This window comes from Myotis myotis, unplaced genomic scaffold (assembly GCF_014108235.1).
Source record: "Myotis myotis isolate mMyoMyo1 unplaced genomic scaffold, mMyoMyo1.p scaffold_m19_p_17, whole genome shotgun sequence".
Lineage (NCBI taxonomy): Eukaryota > Metazoa > Chordata > Mammalia > Chiroptera > Vespertilionidae > Myotis > Myotis myotis.
In genome coordinates, this window is record NW_023416321.1 from 3,335,535 (window position 1) to 3,349,727 (window position 14,193).

Consider the following 14,193-nt stretch of genomic DNA (forward strand, 5'->3'; position numbering starts at 1 on the left):
TGTGGATAGTACAAAAACAGGTGTTGGGTAGGGTTTGGCCTGCAAGCCATGGTTTGCCCACTCCTGTCTAGGGGGACAAGCACAAAATGCAACGGCTTATCAGAAATCGGAACATTAGGAGGGAGGGGAAGTGATGAGAAGGGGCACAGGGGCTTTGGGGTGCCCGCCATGTTCTAATTCTTGACCTGGGTCGTGGTTACATGATAACATCTTGTGATAATTCATCAAACAGTACACTTCTGATTTGTACACTTTTTTGTTATACTTCAATTAAAAATAATAAGACAACATAATAGGTAATAATGGGGTCGAGTGTTAGAAGACAAGAAGGGGCCCGACACCAGCTTGGGAGAGGATGGGTCAGGGAAGGCTTCTCCAAGGAAGGGTTTGACAGAGGGCCCTCAGGAGAAAAGGAAGCCGGAGCTGGTGTTAGGCTTGCTGGGTCAGATGGGACCACGGATCCTGTCATTCAAAAATATACTTTGCTCATTGTGGGTGTGTGTTTTGTTTTTTGCATTAATTTTGCTCTTTTAAAATGCTGCATTAAGTGATTATTTATCTTGATCACTGTGGTGTTTGGTACTCTCTTAAGTTTTGCACTGGAGGCCAGTGCCCCCCTCACCGCACACTATTCCAGCCCTTGGACAGGGTCAGGATCTCTGTCCACAGCACCTGGGGCAAATCGCTCCTTCCACTTCCTCACCTACGGAAAGGGAAGGGACCAGACAGGACAAGGTCTCTGTGGACGAAAAAGGGGTTCTACAGAAGGTAACCTCACAGGGTGATTCGATCATAGATTCCTAAATGGGCAGGTCTTGGTGGGTTGTCATGCCCCAGGCCTACAACTTCTTCAGCAAAAGGCTTTTAAGCCAGCCCTGTCCATTGCTTTTGTGCATATAGGTTAACACATTTTTGAAATACCACAAGTAATACCTCTCGGAGCGGTAAGCGCCCTCAAGACAGCACACAACCTAGTTAACCATCCTGTAGTCCAAACCCTACCTTGCTTTCTCCCACCTTCATATAATCTCCCTTATTAATTTCAAATGCATAAAAGAAACTGCAGCCGTAACCGGTTTGGCTCAGTGGATAGAGCGTCGGCCTGCGAACTGAAGGGTTCTGGGTTCGGTTCCGGGTTCGATTCTGGTCAAGGGCATGTACCTTGGTTGCAGGCACATCCCCAGTGGGGGGTGTGCAGGAGGCAGCTGGTCGATGTTTCTCTCTCATCGATGTTTCTGACTCTCTGTCTCTCTCCCTTCCTCTCTGTAAAAAATCAATAAAACATATTTTTTTAAAAAAAGAAACAGCAAAACTTACTCTCGGGAGCATCTGAGATCTTGCTTCCTGGCAAATTGTCATCAGTTTTGGCTCAAACACATTTTTATAAAAATTCTCTACACGTTTAGACATTTCTTATGTGGGCATCTTGGCGGGGTCACACCTGTATAGCACCCTGATAAGTGAAAAGGGCCGCCGAGTTCCAGGAGGAGTCCCTTTTTAAGGGACTTCCGGGTTTGCTTGAACTCACTGGTGATTGGCTAGCAGGAAACCAGCCAGGCAGGAACTACCTATCAAAAGGGAAAGGCGCTTGCGTCATCAGCCAGCGACGAGAGGCTAAATAAACTCTTCTCTAATTGGCTCCCTTCTTCAAGAGGGGTTGAAACAGCGATGGGGATTTGCTCTTTTTAACTCCGGACTTCAGATAACGGGAGAGAGGGTGAAGATTGGGGAGCAGTTTATTAAGTCAGGCAGGGACCGGAAGTCTTGGGGGCGGGCCTTCAGCAGAAGGGGGTGGATCCAAGGCCGGGCTTCTCCTCTGGGGGCGGGATTCTTTCCGGCTTGGGGTGGAGCAGCAGCGCTGTGCTTCCCCAGCGCGTGGGAGGCGGGGTTTGGGGCGGGGCGGCACCTGTAGGCGGGGTCCGGGAGGGGCCAGGTCGAAGCCCGCGCCCGGCGCGGAGCGGGGCGGTCATCAGCTCCAGTTCCGCAGGCTGAGTGCAAGTCCCAGCCATGGCTCCCCGCTGCTGGCGCTGGTGGCCCTGGTCGGCATGGCCTCGGACCCGGCCGCCTCCCGCCGGGAGCACCCCGAGTAGGAGCTGGGCACCCCTAGGACTGGATGGGAACGCGGGGAGGAAGGCCTGCGAGCGCCGAATGGAGGGGTTGGAGCCCGACGCGGGCAGAGCTGGAGGGGGTCGAGAGAGGAGACGGGGGCCAGACTGGAGGCGTCCACTCACAGGGACAAGATGGGGTGGTGTACGGGGGCGGACGGGAGGCTGGGGGGTGAGGTGCCTAGGGTGAGATGAGGATCAACAAAGGTGAAAGGGGGAGACCATGATTCCACAGGTGGGAGAAGGGGTGAATGAGGGTGTATGGAGGTCTGAGGGCAAGAGAGAAGTCAGGGGAACCAGCGGTCGATAGGAATGAGGCGGGTCTATTGGGGAATGTAGGTTCCATGGAGGGAAGGGTTGGACGTAATTGGAGCACCGTGGGAAGGTCCGCGGGGAGAGATTGGGGTGATGCGGGGTCCGCTGGATGTGCTATTCTAGCTGGGCGGGCAGGAAACACTGTAAGAAAAAGAGTGGGTGGGTGGGGGCTTGTTGAGTAGGCCATCTCCTGCGACATGGTAAGCTCATGCGTGAGCTGTGGGGTTCTGAGTGAAGACACGGCCTTTGGGTTCAGATGAAATAAGGAACCCTGCAAACAGCAAAGCTTGGACAGAAAGGAGGGGAGCCCCACCTCGTGTTTAACACTGAGGTTGGTTTGGGAGTGGGAGGGAGTGTGTTCTGACCCCCCTCCCCTCCCCCACCCCCAGGCTCCCGCCAGCAGTTCTCCACGCAGGAGCAAACCCCCCAGATCTGTGTGGTGGGCAGTGGCCCGGCTGGCTTCTACACTGCCCAACACCTGCTCAAGGTAAGCCATGGCCCTCTGGTCCCTCACCCAGTCACTTGCTGCTCCAATCTTGGGGGCAAGCCCACCCCTTTGGGTTTTAAAAGCACTTCTGGGTCCCTGATGGGGAAGGGGCGCCCAGCTCATCTAGAGAGGACACTTTCTACATACTTTGTCACCTACACTGGGGGCTCCCCATTCTAGGTCCTCAGCTGTGAGAGAAGTGTTTGTGCCTCATGAGTGATGGTCGATGGTCAGGGCAGAAGGTGCGCTGTGCCTCCTTGGCCAAGCCCTCCAGGGAGCTGATGCAGACCTGCAGGATGACTCGATCCTGCCCCTCACTCATCCTCCCTTTTTTCTCTGCCTCCGCTCTGCCCCCAGTATCCTGCATCTCGAGGCTCTGCCCCCTCTTCTCAGGGTTTTCTGGAACTTTTTCCACTTCCTTGTGCTCTCCTCACCCTTGACCCTAGTCTCCCCACGCCATGCTGTTCTTTCAGCCTGCTCTGCACTCCCCTCCCCTCCCCCAAAGGCCAGGGTCTCAAGGCTGACAGTGTTGGCCTTGGTGAGCAGGGCCCCAAGATTACGAATTACCCTTGAGACTTTGCCAGACCTTGGACCTTGGTGGGAGGGAGGGCGGGGGAGCCATAGTGAGGCCTGAGGCCTGAGGCCGGGGGGCCCAGATCCTGGGGCTCGGAAGCCAGCAGCCAGGCTTGGCTCAGACTGTTTATCTTGGTGCTGCCCACCCCCCTCCCTCCACAGTCCTGTGGGGACTTATTAAAATGCACATTCCTGGGCCCAGCCCAGGCCTAATCAAACTGTGGCTGGAGCCCAGGAGTCCATGATTTTGAACCCCCCGGGGCAATCCGGAGCCCGCTGCCACAGGTGGTTCCTTCACTGAAGGGTTTTAGGGGAGGGACGGCCAGCACCCCATTTTGTATTTGGAGCTCTCGCTGCCTGCAGGGCAGACAGTGGGTGGGGAGGCAGGGCTGGTGGCTGGGAGGAGTGGGGGGCTGCTGTGCGGCAGTGGGGAGGAGGAGGGGAGAGTGGGGTAGCCCCCTGGACAGAGTGGAGGAGCCCCAGGTCTGGGCTCCGGATGGGTGTATGGAAGGGAGTACAGGAGCAGGGAGGAGCAGTTTGGGGGAAAGGGAGTGGGTTGGGATCGTATGGGTTTGAGGTGTCTGGGGTGAGTCCAGGGCTCGCAGGTTTGGAGCTTGTGGGGGGCTCTGGGCAGGAGGGAGAGAGTGGAATATCATCAAGTCCATGGGAATTTGAGGTCACAGGTGGGAGCCAATGAACCTTCCCCAGGGGATGTGCGCCTAGAGGGAACTGGGGGTCCCAGATTAGAAGAACCTCAGAGAAAGTTTCTGTTAGAAGGGGACAGAGTAGATAAAAATAAAAAGGAAGAAGGGGGATGCCCTGGCTGGTGTGGCTCAGTGGATGGAGCATCGGCCTGTGGACTGAAGGGTCCCAGGTTCGGTTCTGCTCAAGGGCACATGCCTGGGTTGTGGGCTCGATCCCCATAGTGTGCGTGCAAGAGGCAACTGATCAATGGATTCTCTCTCATCATTGATGTTTCTATCCCTCCCTCTCCCTTCCTCTCTGAAATCAATAAAAATATATTTAAAAAAGAAGAAGAAAGGGGGTGGGGGGGGCAGAGGAAGAGGGGATTGAAAAAGAGCAGCTGGAGGGAGAGGAGGGAACTTCAAGGTTAGGGAGGAGAGGGCTCCCTGGGAGTCGAGGTCGGCCGTGCAGGCTAACTCATCCAGCGGATTTAGCTTTATGGGGGTGGCCTTGGAGAGAGCGGTGTGACCTAGAGGGAAGGACCCACAGCAGGAAGAATGGAAGATAAAGTCGGGTTGTGTAAGTTGTCCGCCAGGCTCAGCAGTTTGAACTTTGACCTGTGGCAGTGGGCAGCCAGGGAAGGTTCATGGGCGAGGCCGTGACTTGCAACAACAACAGTAATAGTAATGCTAGCTTTGGCGGGTTGCACACTCACTGTGGTCAAGCCCTGGGCTGAGTGCCTCAGGCCTTGCCTCACGCCTGGAGCCATGTCCTGTTGTACAGAGAATGTGGAGAGCCAAAGAGGGGTGGGGTCGCCGTGGCTCTGAACTCCAAAGCCAGCTCTACCTGGACCACATCAGCGGGGTTTGAAGGGGTTGGGACGGGGAGAGTCAGGAAACACGGACGGGTGGTGGGTGGTGGGCGGCCTGGACTTAGTGCAGGCAGTGGGCTGGCGGGAAAGGGGGACTTGGCCAAACGTGAGGGGGTGAGCACGAGCCTTTGTTGGGATGAGGGTGCCTGGCGGCAGGAGCCCCTTAGGCCTGAGTCCCGTTGAGTTGGGAGCGTTACAGCAGGAGCCAGGATGGGGTGCGAGGCAGGGCAGTGTGTCCTGGGACACGGCTTGACTTCGAGCCTGCTTAAGGCCCAGAGCCCCTCACTGCCCTGACCTCCCTGACGGGGGTGCATCTGTCCCAGTTCACAGGGCTGGTGGGTGGCTGACCCCCACACTGTGCCCTCCCCTGGCCCCTCTAGGTGCCCCAAGCCCGAGATGGGGGCCACTTTTGTCTCCCTCAGCCCCCACAGCCCCAGCTCGGTCCCCTGTCCGACAGGATGGTCTTGGAGATCAGAGCGAAGGCAGGCGTGACTTGCAAAGGGTGGTTGTCAGGCCTCCAGCCTGACTGGGCATGTCTCGGGGTGCCGAGGCTCTAAGGCGGGGCCCGTGGAACATCTAACCACGGAGCTGAGGCAGCTCCCCTGTCCCCTGCCACAGAGGGACCGCTCGCCACCTTCCTGTGGCCGAGTTCTCCGTCCGCCCTTGGCTGGCAGGCCTCGAGGGCTGACCTCAGCGGCCCCATCCCTCTTGTCTGGCTCTCTAGGCAGATGGGGAGTCAGGGCCTCCTTGCGTCCTCTGCCCACTGCTCTGCCTGGGAAGGGGGACCCGAGGGGCCCAGCCCTCCCTGCACTCACCATCTGCTGCCCTCCCGCAGCACCACGCCCAGGCCCACGTGGACATCTATGAAAAGCAGCTTGTGCCCTTCGGCCTGGTGCGCTTTGGCGTGGCGCCCGACCACCCCGAGGTGAAGGTGGGTCTCTCTGGGCGCGGAGGGCAGGTTTGGAGGCTTTGGTCAAGGCGAGGAGGGAAGGGAAGCTCCCTGGCTGCATGGATGACCCCAGACCCTGTCGATGCCCCCGAGACTCCATCCTGGGGACATTGTGGGGCAAGGGTGGCACAAGCATGGTCCCTGGAGCTGCCGCATCCTCTGACCCCTCCCACTCCGGGCCTGGCAGAATGTCATCCACACCTTCACCCAGACGGCCCTCTCTGAGCGCTGTGCCTTTCACGGCAACGTGGTTGTGGGCCGGGACGTGACCGTGCCGGAGCTGCGGGAGGCCTACCACGCCGTGGTGCTGGTGAGTGCACGTGGCGGGGGAGGGGGGCCGGGGGCAGGGCAGCAGCAGGAGGCGGAGGCTGAGGGATGGAAGGCATAGGGTGAGGCCCTGGGCGGGGGTCAGGGTGGAAGCCCAGGGGGCTGGTGGGCTGTCTGGCCCCGTGGCTGGCACTGAGGGCCCTGGTTCTTTCCTCAGAGCTACGGAGCAGAGGACCACCGGGCCCTGGAAATCCCCGGTGAGGAGCTGCCTGGCGTGTTCTCGGCCCGGGCCTTCGTGGGCTGGTACAACGGGCTCCCTGAGAACCGGGAGGTGAGTCTGGGGAGCCCTCCTACTGCCGCTTCCTTCGCACCTCTCGGCCAGGGCGGGGGCAGCTCTTAGATGCCGGAGCTGGGGGAAGAAGGAGCCATGGTCGAGGACTGGAAGGCTCCCGGGGAGATGAGAGGAGAGGCGTCAGGCTGGTGAGGTGGGAGGTCAGCTGTGGACGCTGTGGAAGAGAGGGGTGGGGTCAGGTGTGGGGGGCCTGAGTGGAGGCTCAGATGGTAGGATTTCTCCAGTGTGGGGGAGCCCAGCCAGAGCCAAGGCTAGGGACACCCTATCCAGACCTCGCCCCTCCAGCTGGCACCGGACCTGAGCTGTGACACGGCCGTGATTCTGGGGCAGGGGAACGTGGCTCTGGACGTGGCCCGGATCCTGCTGACCCCACCTGAGCAGCTGGAGGTGAGTGGGGAGGTTAGGGGCAGGAGGGGGGGGGCACACTGGGGAGAGGAAGCCCCTGCTGCAGCTCAGGACTCACCCCTGCGCGCGAGCTCAGTGCCTCCTTCCCCGGGCGTCAGGCAGTGCCTCCTGGAAGGCAGCCGGGAGCTTCCACTCATACAGCTGCCCTTTACTTTCCGCACTCTGGCTACATGGGCCTAAAAAAAAGCATTCGGTGTGCACATACCACTGCCGCCGCTAGGAACCCTCTCAGCTCACCTCCTGCTGGTTAATCTTTACGTTCTTAGCTCAATTGTCCCTTCAGGAAGCCTTATGCCTCCCTCTCATAGACTTGTCCACTGTTTCAAAGCATGTTGCGACCACTTTGATTTTACATTTATCATCAGTGAGTATTTGATGAGTATCTCTTCCTCCATGAGCTCAGAAGCTCTGTGAGGGCCGGCGCCATGCCTCTTTTGTGCACCATCAGCACCTCCCTCCCCCTGCCCCTTGCACGGTGTCCTCCCTGCACGGGGTAAACTTGTTGAGTGAGAGCATGCACCCGGGTTGCTACTGGTTTGAGCCGTTTGCAGAATTGGCGGCAGTGCTCCATGTGGCCACCAGGTGGGGGCAGAGGTACACTTTCCACTTTCCAGCTGTCTCCTCGCAGGCTCTGGGTAGGGACATGACCAAGTGGAGAGGCTTGGTGTTGGATGACTTTAAGGTCCTCCTTTTGTGCCAGAAAACGGACATCACGGAGGCTTCCCTGGGGACACTGAGGCAGAGCCGGGTGAAGACGGTGTGGATAGTGGGCCGACGTGGACCCCTGCAAGTGGCTTTCACCATTAAGGTGCTGGGGCCAGAGAGAGGGGGTCTGGGCCCCAAGAAGGTGCTCTTCCCTTGGGAGGGGGAGCAGGACAGAGCCTTTGGAATGCGGCTGCCCAGGGTTGAAGAGGGGAGCCATACAGGGTGGGGGGGACGGTGTCCCCTACCTGGCCTGGGCTCTGGGGTGTGCTCAGGGGTGGATAGTGCTCTGGGTCTGACCTCACCCTTCCCACCCCCACCCCACCCCCAAGGAGCTTCGAGAGATGATTCAGTTACCAGGCACCCGGCCCATTTTGGATCCCGCGGATTTCTTGGGCCTCCAGGACAGAATGAAGGGTGAGGGCCCTGGCCTGACCCCCCAGCTCATAGGGAGGGGATGGTCTAGGTCAGCGAGGGCTTGGGGAGGGCATTTGGGGAGAGGGCTGTACCCCAGGGGCAGCCCTGAGATGCTCTGTGTTGCTGGCAGAGATGCCCCGCCCGAGGAAGCGGCTGACGGAGCTGCTGCTTCGAACCGCCACGGAGAAGCCAGACGGGGAGGAGGCTGCCCGCCGGGCAGTGGCCGCCCGAGCCTGGGGTCTCCGTTTTTTCCGAAGCCCCCAGCAGGTGCTGCCCTCACCAGACAGGCAGCGGGTGGCAGGCATCCGCCTGGCGGTCACCAGACTGGAGGTGAGTTTCCTGTTACCCAGAGACACCCCTGGTCTCAAGTCTCCTCACCTCGGCCGGGTGTTGCCCACACTCTCCCCAACAGGGTGTCGGTGAGACCGCCTGGGCAGTGCCCACTGGCGACACGGAGGACCTCCCTTGTGGGCTGGTGCTGAGCAGCGTTGGGTATAAGAGCCGCCCCATTGACCCCAGTGTGCCCTTTGACCCCAAACTTGGGGTCATCCCCAATACGGAGGGCCGGGTTGTGGATGTGCCAGGTGAGAGGGTGCACGAAGGCTAGGCACCACACTGCTGGGGGACAGGGAGGCTGCTGCCTCCTGGGCCGTTCACATTCATTCATTCATTCATTCATCCAGGGACACGCCCTGGGGAACTGCTCTGAGCCGAGCCCCTCCTCCTCCTGGCCCTGGGGGACGTTCCCAGTCTAGCTCGATGCCCCCCTATGTATGCTCCTAAGTTGTTCCATGTACGGAGGGAGGCCTGGCTGGGCGAGGCCCTGCGCTCAGCGCTGGGTTTGGAGACTAAAAAGCAGCCCCGTCCAGGGGCTTGCAGTCGGATTAATTATCCACACTCCTGTCTGTCCCTTTAGTAGAAGTTTACGAAGGGCCTGCTGAAACTGGAGGCGGGCAAGACCCAGCTCCTACCCCCAGGGCGCTCCTGGTCTCCAGGGAAACAGGTGTAAGGGGAGAGGGTATGGTAAACAGGTCCAGCAGAGTCGGGGAGATGGGCCTGTGGCCACAGTGGGCCCACCTGCTGGGGCTGCTGGGAGGACTTAGGATGTTGGACATATGGGCACACGACTGTCCAGCCCCCTGCCCTTCCTTTACCCCTTCGCTACCCCCCCCCCCCAGGCCTCTACTGCAGCGGCTGGGTGAAGCGGGGGCCCACGGGCGTCATCGCCACCACCATGACCGACAGCTTCTTCACCAGCCAGACCCTGCTGCAGGACCTGAAGGCCGGGCTGCTGCCGTCGGGCCCCAGGCCTGGCTCTGCGGCCATCAAGGCCCTGCTCAGCAGCCGAGGTCTGGGCCCTGGTGACTCCTGGGAGGGGGGTGGGCGGCCTGGGCCTTTCCATGGGAGGGGGTGCTCTGGGCTGGGATGGAGGGAGAGGCGGGGCAGTGACTCACTTCCCTCTGCCTCAGGGGTCCAGCCCATCTCCTTCTCCGACTGGGAGAAGCTGGATGCTAAGGAGGTGTCCCGGGGCCAGAGCGCTGGGAAGCCCAGGGAAAAGCTGCTGGATCCTCAGGAGATGCTTCGGCTGCTGGGGCGCTGAGCCCGGAAACCAGCCCGGCTGGGAGGGGAGTGCTGTGCGCCAGGGCCGGTCTGAGCAGGGCTTTGCACACAGCTGCACCCCCTGCCCGCCCTGGCCCAGGGCCTTGGCTGCCTCTTTTCCAGGGACCAATGAGCACTCCCTCCTGCCAGAAGGTCACCCTTGCCAGCCTGGGTTTCACTCTCAGCGAGGAGATGACCTCAGTTAGGGCTGGTGCAGGTGTAGGCTGACCTCCCTCTCCCCCCTCCCGCCCCCTCCTGCTGGACTGTGGAGGGTCACCAGGTCCAGAAGATGCTGAAAATAAAACAGCCACAACGGACAGCCAATGGTTGATGTGCCTGTGATTTCTTCTGGGGCCTGGGTCACCTTCCAGCCGCAGCTCCCCTCCAGCCCCCAGGTGGCGCTGCAGAGCCAGCTCCCTGCTCTGGGGCCTCGGGGGGCTGGAGGTGGGTTTGGTAGCCAGGCCTGGCCGGAACCCTGCCTTCTCTCTCCTTGGTCCTGCTGCTGTGGCCTGCCGGCCTTCTGCCCACACTCCAGGCACCCTGGCACCCGGGCCGGCCTGCTGGTCTCACTGGTACAACCAAAACAAGAAAAGAGAAAGAGTGGGAGTGAGGGACTGGGCAGCAGCTTGCCCACCCGTCTAGTGGGGGTGGGTCCCCTACTCCGTTCCCAGTGCCCCCCCTAACCTGTCCGTTTCCAGCCAGGCCCCCAGGCCGACAGCACTAAAATCTCCGCAGCGCTTCGCAATTCACACAGCACGTTCACCGTCTACATGCCAGTCCCCAGGACGCTGGCCTCGCTTTGCAGACTGAGGGACCCTCGAAATTAGCTGGCCCAAGGTCACACAGCTCGGAGCTGCGGGCTCGAACCCAGGGCTCCGGGCCGGTGTTTTCTCCGAGGCCGCCTTGGTTTCCAGCCTCGGTCTGGAGACACCGTCCCGAAGAGGGGCGAAGGGATCCAGGCGATGGCGCGGCGCGCGGGCAGCCAGGAGGGGGTGGAGGAGCGCGGGCCGGGCGGCGGGGCGGGCCACGCCGGGGCGGGGCGGGGCGGAGGCGCGGGCCGGGTGAGCGCTGGCTCTGCCACAGCCGGCGGGCGAGCCCCGGGAGCCCCAGGCGCGGCGCGCACCCAGCCCGGGACAGGGCCGGCCAGAGGGGCGCCGGGGCGGGGGCGGGCCCAGCGGAGCCCAGCCCGCCAGGCCGCGCACGGGCACCGGGCACCGGGCAGCGGGCACCGGCCGCGCTCCTGGGCTCTGGCGCTCGCCGAGCTCTGAGCTCCAGCGCCGAGCCGAGGCACCAGGAGGCGCACGGCGCGGGAGGCAGCCGGCGCGGCTCTGAGCGCGGGCGCAGCGCCCCTTCCCCCGGTGAGTGGCAGGAGAGCCAGGGGCGCAAACTTCGCCAACTCGGGGCTGGTCTCGGGGGCCGCGCGGGCAAGGACGGCGGAGGCAGACGCGGGACGCACGGGGCGAGTCGGGCCGGGGCAGGGGCCGGAGGAGGGGGCGGCCGGGGGAACGGGACCCTCCGGGCCAGGCCTGGGCTTTGGACTCGGGCGGGAGGCGAGGAGGCGAGGAAGAGAGGCCGCGGTGACGGGCGCGCGGCGGACTTGAGGGAAGGACGCGGGCGAGGCGCCCAGGAGGTTCTTCTTTCTCCGGGGTCGCCCGGCCCTCCCGCCAGCTCCTTGCCTGGCGCTGCGACAGCGCGGGGGATGGGCCGGTGAGGGGACGCGGGAGTCTGGGCTGCGGAATCCCCAACTGTTGCTGCTGGAAGCCGCTGGGGCGGGGAGCGGAGCCGTGAGCTGGGACCGCGGCTGGGTCAGAGCCGGGTGGGCTGGAGCGGGGAGGAAGCAGGGAAGACGGGGTTGGGGGGGGCGGTTGTGGGTGCTCCAGGCGCCCGCCCTCGCGGCTCCCGGAGGTCCACTGAGCACCCTCAGAGCGCGCCTGCCTTCAGCCCCTCCCCTCCACCGCGATGAGCGCCCCAGCCTCCCCCCTACAGCACCCCGCTCCTCCTTCCTCTCCTAGGCGGGCGTGAGCTCCCTCCTCTGACCCCGGCGGATCTGCGTGGGCTTTAGGGGGTGGCGGGATCTCCCCAAATGCTGGCCCTGCGCCCCACGGACCCGGGCTCCGAGGACGAGAAAGGCGGGACGGAGAGGCCCTGGGAGAGCCGGGAGCCCGTGGCGCTGGGGAGCCCGTGGCGCTGGCCTGGGCGACCGCACCAGCAGGTGGCTCTGTCCCCGAGGCTACGACCCTGATCCCCGACGGGGAAGGGAAGCGGAGCCGCTGCGGAAGGCGGCCCTGGCTAGGCTGGGTGTCAGGCCACGGCTTCCAGCGGACAGAACATCCCCGAGGGGCGCCTCCCGACCCATCCGAAGGTCCTGCGGGGTGAGTGAAGCGGGAATTCCGCCGGGCCCTGTGCTCGCAGCATGTCCACGCTGGTTCCCACCCCTGCTAGCCCGATGGCACTTCTGGCTCCATCCCCCCAGCCCTCGGACGGTGGCACCCCCTTGGCTGGGTCCCCAACGCTGGGCCCGGGGGAGCTCGAGAGAAGGAACCTGTTCTATGTCGGTCTGTTGCCTCGGAGCCCGTCTAGTGTCCAGCGATGCCAGCCAGTCAGAGTCTGTCTCTAAACTCCCTACTAGGCATCTGAATAGAACTTGAAGGGGACGGGTCGGCCGGAAACGGCTCAAGGGTTTCCTCCAGGTCGGGGGGCAGGCCCAGCTGTACCCCGCCCTCAGCCCCGCCTGCAGGGCAGCTCCGAGCCCCGCACCGCCAGCGGGGTTGCGGGCGACCACTCAGCTTGGGGGAGTGGCAGTGGCAGTGGGGGCCTAGCACCCCGGACGCCCGCGGTGGGTGGCCGCGAGGCGGGGGGCGCGGAGTGCGTGGTGCCCAGTTTGGCCGCCAGGAGGCGTGGCGCGAATCCCGAGCCCGGAGTCACCCCGCGGCTGCCGCTGCCGCTACGGCTGCATCGCGCGCGTGTCCTTGAGCCGCGGGTGACGGTGGCTCTCGCCGCCCGAGCCCCCTCCTCCGCGGGGGGAGCCTGATGCCGCGTTCCCTGTGCATTATTTATCGCCTTTATCGCCGGCCTAAAAATACCCGAACTTCGCAGCCCTGGTGTAAGAGACTCCTGCCGAAGGGGGGGGGGGGGGCGCCCGGGGGCGGGGGCGACGCGGGAGCAGCTGGGAGGCGGGGGTAGGTCTTGGAGGAGGAAGACCTCCGTGCGGGAACCGGTGGGGGCCGGCCCGAGGGCCGCCTTCTCCCCTGCCGCCTGGGTTCGGGTTTGGGCTCCGCAAAAGGGAGGGAGGGAAACCCGACGGCAGAGCAGAGGCCGCTCGCGGGAAGGGCAGTGGATCCTCCAGTAGCTGCGGTCCCTCCGATCCGGGAGCGAGCGACGCAGCTGGGGGGCTCCTGACCCGGCAGAGGGGAGCCCTCAGTGCCGGGGTGTGTGTGTGTGTGTGTGTGTGTGTGTGTGTGTGTGTGTGTGTGTGTTCGGAGCTTGCCAGAGATTGGGGGAGCTGGGGTAGGGGTGAGGGAAAGAGTCCTAAGCAGGTGCCCAGGCCAGTCAAGGGGATGCTGAGTGTCCCTGAGGACTGACCACTGCCACCCTCCCCCGGACCCTTTAGGGGGCCCATGTTCATCAAACATTAACTTACGCGTTTGTGAAACGAATGGACCGCGAGTGGGTGGGCAGAGCTCTCTAAGGCAACAGTCCACTGTGGGGCTGGGGCAATACTGAGGGGCAAATCCCTGCCAGGGGCAAATGACAGGAGCCACCTCAGAGCCTGGATGCTCCTGAGTGGTGGGGAGGTGGGAGGCAGAGCACCTGGCCTAGAGCCCCGCCCAGCCCAGACCCGAGGTCTTCTTACCTCCGACCCGTGTCCAGAGCCTGATGGACTAAGGCCGGTGCCAAGTGGGAGAGGGACCGAGGTTGGGCTCTGGCAATTCTGGAATTCTGTGGTGGAGAACAGCCTGCGGGAGCAGCAGGCAGGCCTGGAGATGAGGACGTGGGGGCTGTCTGGCCACCAGGCTGGCAGGAGAGTGGGGTCCAAGGAGGGGAGGACCAAGTGGTCAGGGTGTATGGAGACCTGTCCATGGGACCCAGATGTCTGGACTTCATCTGTGGACATTAGGAAGCCACTGTGCCGTTTGAGGAGGAGTGTTGTGGCCAGTGCGGCCGGCAGGGTGGGTGGAGGGGGTGGAGAGGTGAGAGGCAGGGGAAGGTGAGTGGGAGGTGGGGCTGCCAGGGCTGGGGTCTGACCCTCCTGTCCGGCACTGGCGGGGTGCCGCGCGGTGACAATCTCCTGGAATCTCCCCATTGCTATTTGAACTCAGAGACTGGCCTGCACGGGCCCCTCCTTCCAGGGGTGTCTGTGATGACTCCTGGTGAGAGGCACGCCCTGCCTCAACTTCCTCTGCTCCTCCGCTCCGCTCCCAGAGGGCACATTCCCATCAGAGAGCGTCCCTGGGCCGTGCCTGGGAG

At 62.7% G+C, this 14,193-nt stretch overlaps 1 protein-coding gene across 2 annotated transcripts; it reads left to right on the forward strand.

The window, feature by feature from the left end:
- Nucleotides 1-1,907: 1,907 nt before the first annotated feature.
- On the forward strand, nt 1,908-10,050 carry FDXR (ferredoxin reductase). Of its 2 annotated transcripts, none has more exons than XM_036341987.1 (12): nt 1,908-2,086; nt 2,810-2,907; nt 5,871-5,960; nt 6,172-6,294; nt 6,469-6,582; nt 6,889-6,990; nt 7,709-7,816; nt 8,043-8,127; nt 8,258-8,457; nt 8,540-8,711; nt 9,306-9,476; nt 9,597-10,050. In XM_036341987.1, the coding sequence occupies exons 1-12, from the start codon at nt 2,008-2,010 to the stop codon at nt 9,725-9,727; spliced, it is 1,473 nt and encodes a 490-aa protein (XP_036197880.1). In that variant the 5' UTR covers nt 1,908-2,007; the 3' UTR covers nt 9,728-10,050. The 2 variants fall into 2 exon arrangements, with proteins under 2 accessions (XP_036197880.1, XP_036197879.1); XM_036341986.1 differs by having other exon boundaries at nt 1,909-2,086; nt 5,871-5,966.
- The last annotated feature ends 4,143 nt before the right edge of the window (nt 10,051-14,193 follow it).

Bases quoted from the DNA above. Each gene is read 5' to 3' on its own strand.
- FDXR (XM_036341986.1), top strand. From the start codon at position 2,008: ATGGCTCCCCGCTGCTGGCGCTGGTGGCCCTGGTCGGCATGGCCTCGG. The intron at 2,087-2,809 runs GTAGGAGCTGGG...CCCCACCCCCAG, and splicing joins TCCCGCCGGGAGCACCCCGA to GCTCCCGCCAGCAGTTCTCC. The intron at 8,712-9,305 runs GTGAGAGGGTGC...CCCCCCCCCCAG, and splicing joins CCGGGTTGTGGATGTGCCAG to GCCTCTACTGCAGCGGCTGG.